This window comes from Lipotes vexillifer, unplaced genomic scaffold (genome assembly GCF_000442215.2).
Source record: "Lipotes vexillifer unplaced genomic scaffold, Lipotes_vexillifer_v1.1 scaffold771, whole genome shotgun sequence".
Classification (NCBI taxonomy): Eukaryota; Metazoa; Chordata; class Mammalia; order Artiodactyla; family Lipotidae; genus Lipotes; species Lipotes vexillifer.
Genome location: NW_006774099.1, coordinates 80,859 through 97,580, shown reverse-complemented (window position 1 = coordinate 97,580; position 16,722 = coordinate 80,859). Strand labels below are relative to the sequence as shown.

Below are 16,722 nucleotides of genomic sequence, written 5' to 3'. Positions count from 1 at the left end.
TCAGGGAGAAACTGGGATTTTCTTTCTTTTTTCTAATATCTTTATTGGAGTATAATTGCTCTACAGTGGTGTATTAGCTTCTGCTGTATAACAAAGTTAATCAGTCATACGTATACACATATCCCCATATCCCCTCTCTCTTGTGTCTCCCTCCCAACCTCTCTTTCCCACCCCTCTAGGTGGTCACAAGGCACCGAGCTGATCTCCCTGTGCTATGCAGCTGCTTCCCACCAGCCATCCATTCTACATTTGGTAGTGTATATATGTCCATGCCACTCTTTCACCTGGTCCCAGCCCACCCCTCCCCCTCCCCATGTCCTCAAGTCCACTCTCCACATCTGCATCTTTATTCCTGTCCTGCCCCTAGGTTCTTCAGAACCATTTTATTTTATTTATTTATTTTTAGATTCCATATATATGTGTTAGTGTACAGTATTTGTTTTTCTCTTTCCAACTTACTTCACTCTGTATGACAGACTCTAGGTCCATCCACCTCACTGTAAGTAACTCAATTTTGTCTCTTTTTATGGCTGAATAATATTCCATTGTATATATGTGCCACATCTTTTTTATCTGTTCATCTGTCAATGGACACTTAGGTTGCTACCATGTCCTAGCTATTGTAAATAGTGCTGCAATGAACATTTTGGTACATGACTGTTTTTGAATTATGGTTTTCTCAGAGTATATGACCAGTAGTGGGATTGCTGGGTCATATGGTAGCTCTATTTTTAGTTTTTTAAGGAACCTCCATACTGTCCTCCACAGTGGCTGTATCAATTTACATTCCCACCAACAGTGCAGGAGGGTTCCCTTTTCTCCACACCCTCTCCAGCATTTATTGTTTGTATACTTTCTGGCCATTCTGGCCAGTGTGAGGTGATACCTCATTGTAGTTTTGATTTGTATTTCTCTAATGATTGGGGATGTTGAGCATCCTTTCATGTGTTTGTTGGTAATCTGTATATCTTCTTTGGAGAAATGTCTATGTAGCTCTCCTGCCCATTTTTTGATTGGGTTGTTCTTTTTGATATTGAGCTGCATGAGCTGCTTCTGTATTTTGGAGATTAATGCATTGTCAGTTGCTTTGTTTGCAAATATTTTCTCCCATTCTGAGGGTTGTCTTTTCGTGTTGTTTGTGGTTTCCTTTGCTGTGCAAAAGCTTTTAAGTTTCATTAGGTCCCATTTGTTTATTTTTGTTTTTATTTCCATTTCTCTAGGAGGTGGGTCAAAAAGGAGCTTGCTGTGATTTATGTCAAAGAGTGTTCTGCCTATGTTTTCCTCGAAGAGTTTTATAGTGTCTGGCCTTACATTTAGGTCTTAATCCATTTTGAGGGCTTTTTTGTATATGGTGTTAGGAAGTGTTCTAATTTCATTCTTTTACATGTAGCTGTCCAGTTTTCCCAGCACCACTTATGGAAGAGGCTGTCTTTTCTCCATTATATATCCTTGCTTCCTGTATCAAAGATAAGGTGACCATATGTGCGTGGGTTTATCTCTGGGCTTTCCATCCTGTTCCAATGATCTATATTTCTGTTTTTGTGCCAGTAACATACTGTCTTGATTACTGTAGGTTTGTAGTATAGTCTGAAGTCAGGGAGCCTGATTCCTCCAGCTCTGTTTTGCTTTCTCAAGATTGCTTTGGCTATTTGGGGTCTTTTGTATTTCCATACAAATTGTGAAAGTTTTGGTTCTAGTTCTGTGAAAAATGCCATTGGTAGTTTGATAGGGATTGCATTGAATCTGTAAATTGCTTTGGGTAGTATAGTCATTTTCACATTGTTGATTATTCCATTCCAAGAACATGGTATATCTCTCCATCTGTTTGTATCATCTTTAATTTCTTTCATCAGTGTCTTATAGTTTTCTGCATACATGTCTTTTGTCTCCTTTGGTAGGTTTATTCCTAGGTATTTTATTTTTTTTGTTGCAGTGGTAAACGGGAGTGTTTCCTTAATTTCTCTTTCAGATTTTTCATCGTTAGTGTATAAGACTGCAAGAGATTTCTGTCATTAATTTTGTATCCTGCTACTTTGCCAAATTCATTGATTAGCTCTAGTAGTTTTCTGGTAGCATCTTTAGGATTCTCTATGTATAGTATCATGCCATCTGTAAACAGTGACAGTTTTACTTCTTTTCCGATTTGGATTCCTTTTATTTCCTTTTCTTCTCTGATTGCTGTGGCTAAAACTTCCAAAAGTATGTTGAATAATAGTGGTGAGAGTGGGCAGCCTTGTCTTGTTTCTCATCTTAGTTTCTCATCTTGTCTTGTTTCTCATCAGTTTTTCACCATTGAGAACGATGTTGGCTGTGGGTTTGTCACATATGGCCTTCATTATGTTGAGGTAAGTTCCCTCTATGCCTACTTTCTGGAAGGTTTTTATCATAAAGCAGTGTTAAATTTTGTTGAAAACATTTTCTGCATCTTTTGAGATGATCATATCGTTTTTCCCTTCAGTTTGTTAATATGGTTTAACACATTGATTGATTTGCATATATTGAAGAATCCTTGCATTCCTGGGATAAACCCCACATGATCAGGGCGTATGATCCTTTTAATGTGTTGTTGGATTCTGTTTGCTGGTATTTTGTTGAGGATTTTTGCATCTATGTTCATCAGTGATATTGGTCTGTAGTTTTCTTTTTTGTGACATCATTGTCTGGTTTTGGTATCAGGGTGATGGTGGCCTTGTAGAATGAGTTTGGGAGTGTTCCTCCCTCTGCTATATTTTGGAAGAGTTTGAGAAGGATAGGTGTTAGCTCTTCTCTAAATGTTTGATAGAATTCGCCTGTGAAGCCATCTGGTTCTGGGCTTTTGTTTGTTGGAAGATTTTTAATCACAGTTTCAATTTCAGTGCTTGTGATTGGTCTGTTTATATTTTCTATTTCTTCCTGCTTCAGTCTTGGAAGGTTGTGCTTTTCTAAAAATATGCCCATTTCTTCCAGGTTGTCCATTTTATTGGCATAGAGTTGCTTGTAGTAATCCCTCATGATCCTTTGTATTTCTGCAGTGTCAGCTGTTACTTCTCCTTTTTCATTTCTAATTCTATGATTTGAGTCTTCTCCCTTTTTTTCTTGATGAGTCTGGCTAATGGTTTATCAATTTTGTTTATCTTCTCAAAGAACCAGCTTTTAGTTTTATTGATCTTTGCTATCGTTTCCTTCATTTCTTTTTCATTTATTTCTAATCTCATCTTTATGATTTCTTTCCTTCTGCTAACTTTGGGGTTTTTTTGTTCTTCTTTCTCTAATTGCTTTAGGGGAAAGGTTAGGTTGTTTATTTGAGATATTTCTTGTTTCTTGAGGTAAGATTTATTGCTATAAACTTCCCTCTTAGACTGCTTTTGCTGTATCCCATATGTTTTGGGTCATCATGTTTTCATTGTTATTTTTTTTTAGGTATTTTTTGATTTCATCTTTGATTTCTTCAGTGAACTCTTGGTTATTTAGTACTGTATTGTTTAGCCTCCATGTGTTTGTATTTTTTACAGCTTTTTTAAAAAAAATTTGTTTATTTATTTATTTTTGGCTGCACAGAGTCTTTGTTGCTGCTCGCAGGCTTTCTCTAGTTGTGGTGAGTGGGGGCTACTCTTTGTGCCAGTGTTCAGGCTTCTCATTGAAGTGGCTTCTCTAATTGCGGAGCACAGGCTCTATGCACGCAGGCTATAGTAGTTGTGGCTTATGGGCTCTAGAGCGCAGGCTCAGTAGTTATTCTGCATGGGCTTGGTTGCTCCTTGGCATGTGGGATCCTCCCAGACCAGGGCTCAAACCTATGTCCCTTGCATTGGCAGGCGGATTCTTAACCACTGCACCACCAGGGAAGCCCCCTACAGCTTTTTTGCTTTAATTGATATCTAGTCTCATAGAGTTGTGGTTGGAAAAGATACTTGATATGATTTCAATTTTCTTAAATTTACCGAGGCTTGATTTGTGACCCAAGATATGACCTATCCTGGAGAATGTTCCATGAGCACTTGAGAAGAACGTGTATTTTGTTGTTTTTAGATGGAATGTCTTATAAATAAAAATTTAGTCTATCGTGTCTAATGTGTCATTTAAAGCTTGTGTTTCCTTATTTATTTTCATTTTGGATGATCTGTCCATTGGTGCAAGTGGGGTGTTAAAGTCCCCTACTATTATTGTGTTACTGTTGATTTCCCCTTTTCTGGTTGTTAGCATTTGCCTTATGTATTTTGGTGCTCCGATGTTGGGTGCGTAAATATTTACAACTGTTATATCTTCTTCTTGGATTGATCCCTTGATCATTAGTTAGTGTCCTTCTTTGTCTCTTGTAATAGTCTTTCTTTTAACGTCTATTTTGTCTGATATGAGAATTGCTACTCCAGCTTTCTTTTGATTTCCATTTGCATGGAGTGTCTTTTTCCATCCCACCACTTTCAGTCTGTATGTGTCCCTAGGTCTGAAGTGGGTCTCTTGTAGACAGCATATATACGGGTCTTGTTTTTGTATTGATTTAGTCAGTGTATATCTTTTGGTTGGAGCACTTAATCCATTATATTTAAGGTAATTATCGATATGTATGTTCCTATTACCGTTTTCTTAATTGTTTTGGGTTTGTTATTGTAGGTCTTTTCTTTCTCTTGTGTTTCCTGCCTAGAGAAGTTCCTTTAGCATTTGTTGTAAAGCTGGTTTGGTGGTGCTGAATTCTCTTGGCTTTTACTTGTCTGTAAATGTTGTAATTTCTCTGTTCCATCTGAATAAGATCCTTGCTGGTTAGAGTAATCTTGGTTGTAGGTTTTTCCCTTTTATCACTTTAAATATGTCCTGCCACACCCTTCTGGCTTGCAGAGTTTCTGCTGAAAGATCAGCTCTTAACCTTATGGGGATTCCCTTGTATGTTATTTGTTGCTTTTCCCTTGCTGCTTTTAATATTTTTCCTTTGTAACTAATTTTTGATAGTTTGATTAATATGTGTCTTGGCGTGTTTCTCCTTGGATCTATCCTGTATGGGACTCTCTGTGCTTCCTGGACTTGAGTATTTTCTTTTCCATATTTGGGAAGTTTTCAACTATAATCTCTTCAAATATTTTCTCTGTCCCTTTTCTCTTCTTCTTCTGGGACCCCTATAATTCAAATGTGGTGTGTTTACTGTTGTCCCAGAGGTCTCTAAGACTGTCCTCAATTCTTTTTTCTTTATTCTGCTCTGTGGTAGTTATTTCCATTATTTTTTCTTCCAGGTCACTTATCCGTTCTTCTGCTTCAGTTATTCTGATATTGATTCCTTTTAGAGAATTTTAAATTTCATTTATTGGGTTGTTCATCATTGTTTGTCTGCTCTTTGGTTCTTCTAGGTCCTTGTTAAACGTTTCTTGTATTTTCTCCATTCTATTTTCAAGATTTTGGATCATCTTTACTATCATTACTCTGAAATCTTTTTCAGGTAGACTACCTATTTCTTCTTCATTTCTTTGTTCTGGTATTCATCTGCTGTGTATTTCTCTGTCTTCTCATTTTGCTTAACTTAATGTGTTTGGGGTCTCTTTTTCCCAGGCTGCAGGTTCGTAGTTCCCGTTGTTTTTGGTGTCTTCCCCCAGTGGGTAAGGTTGGTTCAGTGGGTTTTGTAGGCTTCCTGGTGGAGGGGACTGGTTCATGTGTTCTGGTGGATGAGGCTGGATCTTGTCTTTCTGGTGGGCAGGACCATATCTGGTGGTGTGTTTTGGAGTGTCTGTGAACTTATTATGATTTTAGGCAGCCTCTATGCTAAGGGGTGGGGTTGTGTTCCTGTCTTGCTAGTTGTTTGGCATGGGGTGTCCAGCACTGGAGCTTGGTGGTCGTTGAGTGGAGCTGGGTCTTAGCATTGAGACGGAGATCTCTGGGAGAGCTCTCGCCAATTGATATTACATGGGGCCAGGAGGTCTCTGGTGGTCCAGTGTCCTGAATTCGGCTCTCCCACATCAGAGGCTCAGTCGTGACAGCCGGCCAGACCACCAAGACCCTGTCAGCCACACGGCTGGAAAAGATGTGCTTTGAGTTGTGTGTCAGCCACTGCCCTGTTGTAGCTCTGTCTCAGCTGTCTGCAAAGGTCACCCAGATACATTGGGTTATTCCATCATTCCTCAGAACTTGTACATGCCAGTCTGGGACTTGTAGATGTCCTCCTGATACTCTTCATTGAAATACCTTGCGTTCATGGTGGTGAGAGATATGCTAATAGCGTTGGTTCTCTTCAGTTCAGAGACTGGGATAGTCTGAGCCTTCATGTGGCTAAGTCAGGAGCAGCTGGCCAATGGTCCGAAAGTAATAACATGTCAGATTCCAAGAAGGCTTTCTGCAGCACCTGAGCAGTAGTCCCAAGCAGCCGCTCTGCTCAGCTGTAGCACTCTGACCGAGGATGTGAGTGAGACCCTCAAACGAGGATTTCTGCAGGCCCTAGAGCCTGACTTGCCCACCCAGGCAAAGCTGAGGAGAGCATCTCCCGGCCCCATGTCACTAGAGGAGCAGACACCTAGAAGGTGTGTGGCCAACAGCGTGGGAGAAACTGGGATTTTCAAGTTTCCTCGTGAGAGTATGTTGCTGAGCTGGCAGGGGGGCTTATGGCAAGAGTGTTTCTCAGCCTTTCCTACCTATTTTGGTCTGGATATTTCCTTGTTTGCCTGATGTGTAGGAGTTGCTCAGCTAGTTTCTGGATTTCTTTCAGAAGGAATTGCTCTGTGTATAGCTGTAGATTCGGTGTTTGTGGGAGGAGATGAGTTTAGGGGTCTCTTGTATTACCACCGTGGACTGGAAATCTGTGAATCTTTTGTTTTATACATTTCATCAAATCTGGAAAATTTTCAGCCATTGGTATTTCAAAAAAAATCTTCTGCTCATCCCTTCCTTAGTTGACTTAAATTACAGGTATATAAGGCTACTCACTAATACTATGTTAGGTTTTTTTTTTCAGTTTTACTTTGAAGTTGATATTGTGTCTTTAAGTTTACTACTCTTCTGCTATGTCTAATCTTGGGGAGGCTTTTGGGGGTCATTACTTTAGTGAAGCTGGTGGGACTCAGGGATACCAAGATTCAATTATTCTTTTTATTAATGTTAGCGTGACTGTCTTTGTGGGTATAAAATGATGAAGATAGGGGAATATGGGTTATGTATCTTTGGAAAATCTTTTTTTTTAAATGAGGCTTAGGAATGTAAGTGAACAAGTTCTATGAAATCAGCCACATCTGTAGAATACCATTTCTTCATTATTAGATTATTGCTTAAAGTTGGAAATTCAAATACTGAATAGTTTACACAAGACAATATAATTGTACAAAGGCAGGAAGAAAATCAATATGATACAATACATAGCAAGTAATGCAATATGATGCAGTAAATACAAAAGCAGGGGGATAATCACATGGCTAAGGCAGTTGGAGAAAATGCAGGGGAAAAGCCAAGAGAGAAGGTAAGTTACCATAGTTGGGACCATATATTAGTCATTACATATAACTCAGGGAGAACATCGGGGAAAACAGGCAATGTAAACACATTTATTGAGCACCTCCTATAGGCCAGGTATGGTATGGTTCCATTTCTATAACCTCACTGCAAAGCAGTTATTACTATGTTTTAAGAGGAAACATGGTCAGAAAGGTTAGGTAGATTGCCCAATGTGTGGTATACAGTGTCTTTCATATGCTTTATCTTGAATCAGTATTAGTTGAATAAATGAGTATGTATTTATTCAAGTGAAAGATATCTTGTGAATTTTCTTTGCTGTGCTTCTTTCTAATCTTTCCTAGAAAAATGCTCAACAGATAACTACAGGCTAGGGAAAGGACTGTGCTAGCTGGCATGCAGTAAGAGCAACAGGAACAACAGTAATGGCAGTAACATATACAGACTCCCTGTGAGTTGGCCACTGTTTTGATTTACATGTATTAACTCATTTAGTGCTGACAACACTATGAGGTAAGTACAATCTTTCTCAGTCTACAGATGAGGAATGTGAGGTGCAGAGAGGTGAAATAGCTTGTTCAAAGTTATCCCGTTGGTAAGTAGTAAGGCTAGGATTTGAACTTTGATAGTGGAGCTCCAGGCTGTACTTCACACCTCTGAACTATCTTGCCTCTTGTGACTTGCTGCCTTTCTTCACTGTGGTTCACCTAGCTTCACCTTTGGGATCAGGCCCAGATCAAGCTTTCCCTAATTTCTCCTTTCAGGCCTCTTACAGCCACTTTGACAAGTACTGCTTCCAAAGCCAGTGGAAAACATTGATAGACTTCCCTGCTTTTTCTATTGTAAAAAAGGCAAATTGAAGTCATGGAGTAAGATACAGATCTCTCCTGCTTTCAGGTGGCAAGGGAGGTGAACCTAAATCAACCTTGCTGTATTTCTCAGATTACTATCTCACCATATGAAGAAACAAAATACCCAGAATTTACAGAGAATTTATTTGATCTACAAATCAAATGTGCCAAAGACATGAACAGAAAATTCATAAAACAAGAGGCAAATATCTTTATTTCAAAATCAACCTTAGCTAGATTCATTTTTATGTTTTTTTCTCCTTGATATTGGCAAACTTTAAAAAGACTGATGTGACTGAAGCTGGAGATGGTAAGGATGTGAGGGGGGTGAGAGACAGTGAAAAGGTAGTGGGATTGATGGATTATAGATTCTGGTAGAGCTGAAGTAATGCTGGATTGCGGTATGAGAAGGAATAAACAGGAAGGACAGGAGGTAGTGATCAGAATACGGGATTTCACAATTGAGAATGTGAAGAATTTCAATTTACTGATAATGACAAGGTCTAGGGCAACACAGTCCAATAAAAATATGTGCTGTGTATATAACTTAAAATTTCATAGTAGCCAGATTTTAAAAAGCAGGTAAAATTAATTTTAATGTATTTTATTTAATCCAATATATCAAAGAGTAACATTTCAACATGTAATCAAAATATCGAGATGTTTTATATTCTTTTTCACATAGTAAATCTTTAAAACTTAATGTGTATTTTATACTTACTACATATCTCAATTTAGACTACTCACATTTCAAATGCTCAGGAGCCACACATGGCTAATGACTACTATATTGGACAGCACAGGTCTGCAGTATGACCATGGGAATAAGTGGTAGGATAGAGACCAGGGTATTGGAAGGATCACCTATGTGAATACTAGAATCACCAAGAATGTTTTTCAGTCACCAAAAAGAACACGTTAGACCTACACGTAGTGAGTCAGAAAGGTCTCCAAGACATATATTGAAGGGAAAATTAATTTCCAGTATATGTATGGATAATACCATTTATTAAAAAAATATGTAAGTTACAAAAGAATACTACAAGGAAAAAGATGTACTAACTTGATGATGGTTGCCTCTGGAGAATGGAGTAGAAATAGGATGGAGTGGGAGTGAAGGGGGACTTTCAAGTCACGCTCTATATACTTCTGGATCATTTGTATATCTCACAATAGGAAGGTATTCATGTACTTGTATAATTGTATAATAATAATTGTTTAAGAGTTAATATTAATACCATTGATCTTGTTATCTATTTGACTTGGTTTCCTCTCTTCCCCCAATTGCCTGCCCTTTCCTCAGTTTCAAGTATCATGAATTATTCTGAGAATACAAAGCTGAACAGCTTACTAACCATTTTTTATTAGTAAGAGTGTATGTATTTCATTTTGTTATATATGATGCTGTAAAGCACCTCGTTAAGACTTCCATTTCTGTTTTGTGTTGCTTGGGGCCTCAGATGACCAAATCTTTAAATCTCAAGATGAATATGATTAAGACAAGGAGAATGAGTTACGGGGTTCCATTCTGTGTCTTATTCTTTTCATCAGACAGCATTCATTTCCTCTCCTGTTTCCCTAACTAAACATGTAGCTCAAGAATGCTCTAGCAGACTTAAAGAAGCATGCTGTGATCTCTTTCTTTAGATTTTATGCTTCTTGAGGGCAGTGACTGAATTTTCGTACCCCTGGTGCCTATATTAATGCATAGCAAATAGGCATTCAATAAATGTTCTTTAAATAGCACAGTGAAGATAATTTGTCAATGATAAGAGCTAGTAAGTGTACTGAATTCGAGTTTAGAGTAGAGGAATGGGCTGTTACGTTATTTCTATATTGCTTTCTTGTGAACTTTCAACTTCCCCTTCAAAATCTAGGACAAATGTCACTTTCCCCCCATAGCTTTCCCTTCTGCACAAGTAGTTAACAGCCACACCCTCAGTGTGCCCAAAGAATTATGTGTATATCTCTCAAACCCTCTCATGCTATGTGTTCACATTTCTAATTGTGAGTTCTTTCTGGATAAGGATGATTTCTTACTATATGTAACACAATGTCTGAGACCTAGCAGGTGCTCAATAAATGTTTGTGAATGAATACATACATAAATGTATAGATCAGACCTTGAGGCCTCAAATCCGTTTCCACATACAATGACAAAACAGAGACGAAACCTACATTTATTTAATTACTGAATATTTACTGAGCACCTACTATACACCAGGCAAAAGGAAAAGAAACTAATTGTCTATCCAGAATTACTTTTAACTCTTTCAGCAGTGCCTAAGTCCTCATCATAAAAAAGTCCACTGTACTGATTTAGTATCCATTCATTCTTTGGTTAATCTTCATGTACAGTTTTCTCAAGTGTACTTTCAAATATTGCATAATGCTGTAGACCATGATATATTCCAAGGGCTGTCTGAAGGATAAGAGGAATCACCATTGCTTTTATCTCTGTTTGACAAAGCAGCAGCCAGTAAAGTAAAACCCTTCCTTTTGGTGGCAGTGGAACAGTATGATACCTAAAAACAAAAAAGGATTAATTACTTCCTCTGGAAGTAAATTCTATAAAAAATTTGTTGATGTCTCCTAAACTGATCATTTCTATTCTAGATCTTTCATGTAGATAGCAAAAAACGTTAAAATTAGCTATTTGAAATATGAAACTATGATATTTTGATGAAAATGTGTCACTGGCAGCTAAAGAATAAGGAGAGTTTATTAACATTAAAAAAAAAAGGGGGGGATTCCCTGGTGGCGCAGTGGTTAAGAATCCACCTGCCAATGCAGGGGACACAGGTTCAAGCCCTGGTACTGGAAGGTCCCACATGTTGCGGAGCAACCAGGCTTGTGCACCACAACTACTGAGCATGCGCTCTGGAGCCCACGAGCCACAACTGCTGAGCCCACGTGCCACAACTACTGAAGCCTGTGTGCCTAGAGCCGGTGCTCTGCAACAAGAGAAGCCACCACAATGAGAAGCCCATGCACACACCACAACCAAGAGTAGCCCCTGCTTGCCTCAACTAGAGAAAACCCCCAAGCAGCCAAAAATAAATAAATTAAATAAATAATTTTTTTTAAAAAAAAAGGGAAGAAAGGAAGAAACGGAACAAAAAGATGGACTTACTTGACTGCCAGACGTCCATTTTTAGAAAAAGCTAAAGCAATGGGATATAAAACACCACACACTATGCCAATCAGTGAACTTCTCAGAACACAATTTTCCCGGCTTATATTACCTGGAAAACAAAAGTAAATTTGATCTCCCTTTAAAACTCAGGATAAGAACTATTAAGAGTCTTGGGTCCTCATACAGTAGTGATTTGCATTGTCCTCATGCATAGCAAAATAGTAGAAAGAATATTAGAAATTCAGTCTATGGCACAATAGACTAAATGTATCACATTTAAAAACTGCTTTTATTATACTTCACATAAAGATAAGTTACCTCTTACTTATATGGCTGTTAAAGAAGTAATTTCATAGTGAAGAATATTAAACTAGCAGACCAGATATCTGGATTCTAGGGTAGTACATTTATATTGTCTATGTGTCAGGCATGTGCTAGGGATACAGTATTACACAGAAGAGATCCAATCTCTGACCTTCAGGTCCGTTTACTAAGAAAGAAATACATTAGACAAATATTTAAACAAATAATCTTAAGTGTGCATATGCTTTGAAGGTAAAATGAATAGAGAATGTATCTAGAAACTTAACCTGAGGGAATCAGAGGTTTCCCTGGGGAAAAGGTATTTAAGCAGGGACCTGATGAACAGGGGTCAGAGGTTCCATCAATTACTAGTTGTGAAACTTAAGGTAAGGGGAGGAGGTAGGAAATAACATTAGAAGCCCATAATATGCCAGATACTATGTTAGACATTCAACATACAGTATCTTAATTCTTAAAAACAATCCTGTGAGGTAAGTACTATTTGTCCTAATTCATAGATAAGACAACTGAGTCTCAGAGATTAAATGACTTGCCCAGTGTCACAAAACTTAAGTGAAATATGTAGTATACCAAATCCTCCTTTTTTCCCAGTATATCATGCTGCTTCTTAGTGTACTTGAACATGTCTCAGCTTAGTTTCTTACCTGTAAAGAAAAGACACAATACTACTTGCCCTGGCTGATTAGGATTGTTGTGGGGATGAAACAGGACAATATATGTGAAGGTACTTTGTTAGTGGTAAAGAAATACACAAATGTAAGGGACTATTATCAGCAGTAGCAACAGTATATGTTAGTGAGTAATTCTACTTAGATATAAACACATTATATGTTAATGAATTTAAATTTACCTGAATACAAAGCATGTCTTACAAGAAGCTCACAAGAAACTATGGTAGACAAAAATGGAAGTGTAGTCAATGATGCATATGTCTTCAAAGCATCATGTTTAACCTTGAAGCAATGTCTGAAAATTAAGTTTGCCAATATTCCAGAGAAACCAGCTGTTGTTCCAAAGGTCACTGTTCCATATATATTTAAAGTCCTAATTGGAAAAACAAAGTGAAGAATTAAGTTCAACATAATATTCTTCTAATAGATATATCCTTTCCTGTGTTTGTTATTACATATTTACTCAACATCAAATTTTTCTTGAGCATTTACTATGCTCAGTACTATACAAAGAAAGGTATTTTCTTTGTGCTGAGGGTGGGGCAGTGAACAGTGGAAAAAAAAAAAGAAAAAAGAAAAAAAATTCCACCCCTCATGGAACTTGCATTCTAATGAGAGAACGATATAATTATCTTTCTGAGAATAGAGTGGTTCTAAGATGGAGCTCTTTTAAAGAGAGAATAAGTTTTGGCCACAAATAAATATGAATATGAATATGTTCATATTCATGTAGCCAAATTTTATGTAGCCAAATTTTATGAACTATCTAAATCCAAGAATACTGTTCTTTCTACTAAAAGAATTAATTTGCTTAAGGTCATTTGAAAAAGTTTTTTACACTTGGTTAGGCCTTCTAGAAAATAACTATTTCTTAAGTAGTCCAGATATTTAAAATAATTTGTCTAGGATTTCCAAAACTTCATCCAAAGAAATTTGAAAGATCTAGTTTTTCTGACTGATACCTAAATCCAGAAATGTTTAAGATCAACATCCTTTGATTTCATTCTTGAGTTCTATTAACCTAAAAGTCAGAACAGTAATGTGAGACTATATGTACATCATGGAATCTGTATTCCCTTTTGCTGAGCTCAGCACTGTGGTTGAGGTAATAAATTCTAAACTGAAATTAATTACAATTGATAATTAATATAAGTAGCCCTCAAAATGGTGTTCTTCTAATTACTTTTAATTAAAATATGTTTATTGCACAAATAACATTTCAACAATTTTAGAAACACACAATTTCAAGAGAGAAAAGAAATTATCCAGTCTCAGTATTCCAACAAACCACTATTTTCATCTGCTCATGTTCCCTCCAGTTCTTTTTTTAAAATAAGCTTTCTTTATAACCAACTCAATAAAGTTAACAGGATATTAGATACCTAGAAACAATGGCAATACAGAAGATCTGCAAATAAAGTTACTGACTTTCAGTCTAGGTGAGTTTCTTACTTTTCTTTTCTAAGATATTCAAATTTTTTTTCTATGATTTCGATGACCATTGGTTTTCTGAGTTTTGCGTCTCCTAGAGAAGGACTGGACTGACCGTATATGTATGTTGGCATCTTGATGTCCTGGAAAACACAAAAATCCAGAACCATAATAGCTAATGATGTTAATATTAAATCTTATAAATTCTACAGATTCAGATTAAAAAACATTTAGACTCTAGTAAAAGTGTCAGGTACTGTCATCTGCTTTCACATACTTTGTTAATGATTTAGTCACTATTTAGTGAGCTCTTATTATCTGTTAGATGATGGCTTTTTGATTTACATAACAACTTTGAGAAATTGGTAGGATAATGGTCATCTCTACCTTTATGGATGAGACGAACAAGGTTCAGAGAGGCTGACTTGCCTGAGGACTTGTTGTAGAAGGATCATTTATTGAGATATTTTTTGTTTTCTTTACAGTTTTCCCTGAAGGTAGCCAGGCCCTTTGTAGTTCTCCATGCTCTAGCTTTTTCAGAGCTGAAAGTAAACGGTAGCTACTTGTTGACCACTATCTTTATCCTCTGTCTCAAGAAAGCCTGAGCTTTTGGAGATTATGTTGACTTTCCTGGAGAGGTAGGAGAGAACAAGGATTGCCTTGGAGAATATCGAGAGACAACATCAGAAAGAGGGACACATTCCAGCCTAGGAAGAGGCAGTGGATCATGGTTACCTTGGATTATATAAGGTATATATATCCAGATCCCTACTGAGGCAGAAGTAGGGCCTTTGCTGGAAATTGCTATGCAGTATATCAGGGAGCCTGGACCTATGGCACTGGGCTCCAGGATTGGAAAGTTCCTGTGTCCCAAGTGTGATGTATGAATAGACAGTTGCAAATGTCAAGGGACCGTGAGGTTTGGCCAGTAGCATCTTAACAGAAACCAGTAGTTGAGAAAAACAAAACAAAACTGGACCCTCAGAAAGGATCCCTTCTGAATATTTTGCTCTGGGTAAGACTCTCATATTTCTGTGAAACGTCTTAATATTTGTTACATCTTTTACCATACTGGCATTATGGGATTCCAGATTAGCCAATGAATAGATTAAATCTATGCCTTTCACAATTTATATGATTCTCCATCTTAACAACATTTATAGTCAAGGGCATAGACTAATAAGTCTCAAATTTTAGGAGTCCTGAGCAAGAGAATCGGAGAGGGTTAAGCATAAAAGACATAAAAGAGACTTAGTAAGATTCTCAACTTTTCATGTGCACAGGAATCACGAGTTTATCTGAAATGCAGTCTCTTGAGCTCTCTATTGAGATATCTGGATTCAACAGGAGTAAAATCTAGAAATCTGCATTTTAATAACACCAAGTGATTCTGATGCTGGTAGTCAATGGACACATGTTGAACATCACTGTAATATTCATTTCCTGAATAAGTGATATGTTCCAACCCTAACCCTAACTAATGAAAGGCCAATTCATCCATGGTATCAACATCCTGAAGGTATAGGCTCTTTTGAATCTTCATATGGTATTAAACAATGGGTAATAATGGACTAGTTTCTTTCCCTGCATCACTGAAGAACTGTACTCAAGCCAGTTCTTTTTCTTTAAAATATCTGAGGACAGAAAAAAAAGTAAAATATTTTATAAATTACAATTTTTCAAAGACTAGATTTAATCTTTTGCCTCTCTCTGACATCTAAATGGCAAATGGAAGAGACAAGATAGCAATATCTAAGGGAGATTCTATATCTAATCCCTCTAGTGTACATGAAGGCAGATGTCAGTAACATGACAATTAACCAGAAACTTGGGAAAACCTTTCGTTGTGCTGTCATCCAATTCACTGAAGTCCCTTATTCCTCATAAAGAAAACTTTCAGGCAATCCCTTGTACCAACCTCCTACCTCGTCTACACCTCAATATATAGGAAACACAGATATCCAGGATTATGATCCTAAAATACTGAAACAGGACAGCAAATATTTATTGAGTGCATAGTTTTTGTAAGGCAGTTATTAAAGCAGAGAAATATACTGATAACCTCCTGATAGAATTTTTACAATTACTGAAATGTAAAAATTTCTCTATAGCTAACATTTTATCTAAATAGTAACTAGTTCAAGGCCACTCAGCTGGTCACCACGATTATACCAGTAATATTTTATGGTTTTGTAGTGCTTTTATGTGTATTATTTCACTTGACCTTCAGAATTTTATTCAACATTCACTCATCATTTGCTCAGACATTCACCTGGTATTTGAAAGCCCCCCGGATAAGCAAAATGTAGTCATCTCCTCAGAACCCATAACCCAGGCAGAGGTCAGGACAAAATGGCAGGAAATTTAAAATGCAAACGCCCCGAGTCAAGAGAAAACAGGCTACATCAATCAGGACTAACCTTTAGGTCTCCTACTTTCTCTCCACCTCTTTTCATAGCAACCAGGGATTTAATTGCGCCCTGCATGGACTTGGGAGCTGTTCTCTTTAGACTTGAAATCCCTTTTACGCGCATCATTTCAGAAAAGTGCGGCAGCACTTGAGGCTGCAGAAATCACCACCCATACCACCCTGGGTTTCCGCCTACCTTGGACGCTTCCCCAACTCCCACCGGCACCACACCTGCAGCCCTCCGGTCGGCCCCAGACTCACGCCCGAGCGCCGCCATTTTGGAAACTCACGTGACTACTGGTGGGCGGGGACCCAGAACTCCCGGGGCGGGAAGTGGTGCGGGCTCACGCCTCTAGCCCTCATCCCTGGCCCGCCCCGACCCAGTCAAAAGCCGCGCCCTCCATCCTGGCTGTGATTGGGCCCGGCTTCCAGAAACGGGAGCCGCTCATTGGCTTCCAGGAGGTCCAGACTCCCATGGGCCCGCCCCCTGCCAGGCCCGTATCC

The 16,722-nt window shown here is 38.0% G+C and overlaps 1 protein-coding gene across 2 annotated transcripts; it reads right to left on the bottom strand.

The window, feature by feature from the left end:
* Positions 1-10,587: 10,587 nt before the first annotated feature.
* TMEM126B (transmembrane protein 126B) lies at positions 10,588-16,495 on the bottom strand. Of its 2 annotated transcripts, none has more exons than XM_007448815.1 (5): positions 16,415-16,495; positions 13,830-13,951; positions 12,557-12,750; positions 11,380-11,491; positions 10,588-10,771 (listed from the first exon to the last, which is right to left on the bottom strand). In XM_007448815.1, exons 1-5 carry the CDS (start codon positions 16,493-16,495, stop codon positions 10,588-10,590), a joined length of 693 nt encoding a protein of 230 aa, XP_007448877.1. The 2 variants fall into 2 exon arrangements, with proteins under 2 accessions (XP_007448877.1, XP_007448878.1); XM_007448816.1 differs by lacking the exon at positions 16,415-16,495 and adding an exon at positions 16,033-16,053.
* Positions 16,496-16,722: the final 227 nt, after the last annotated feature.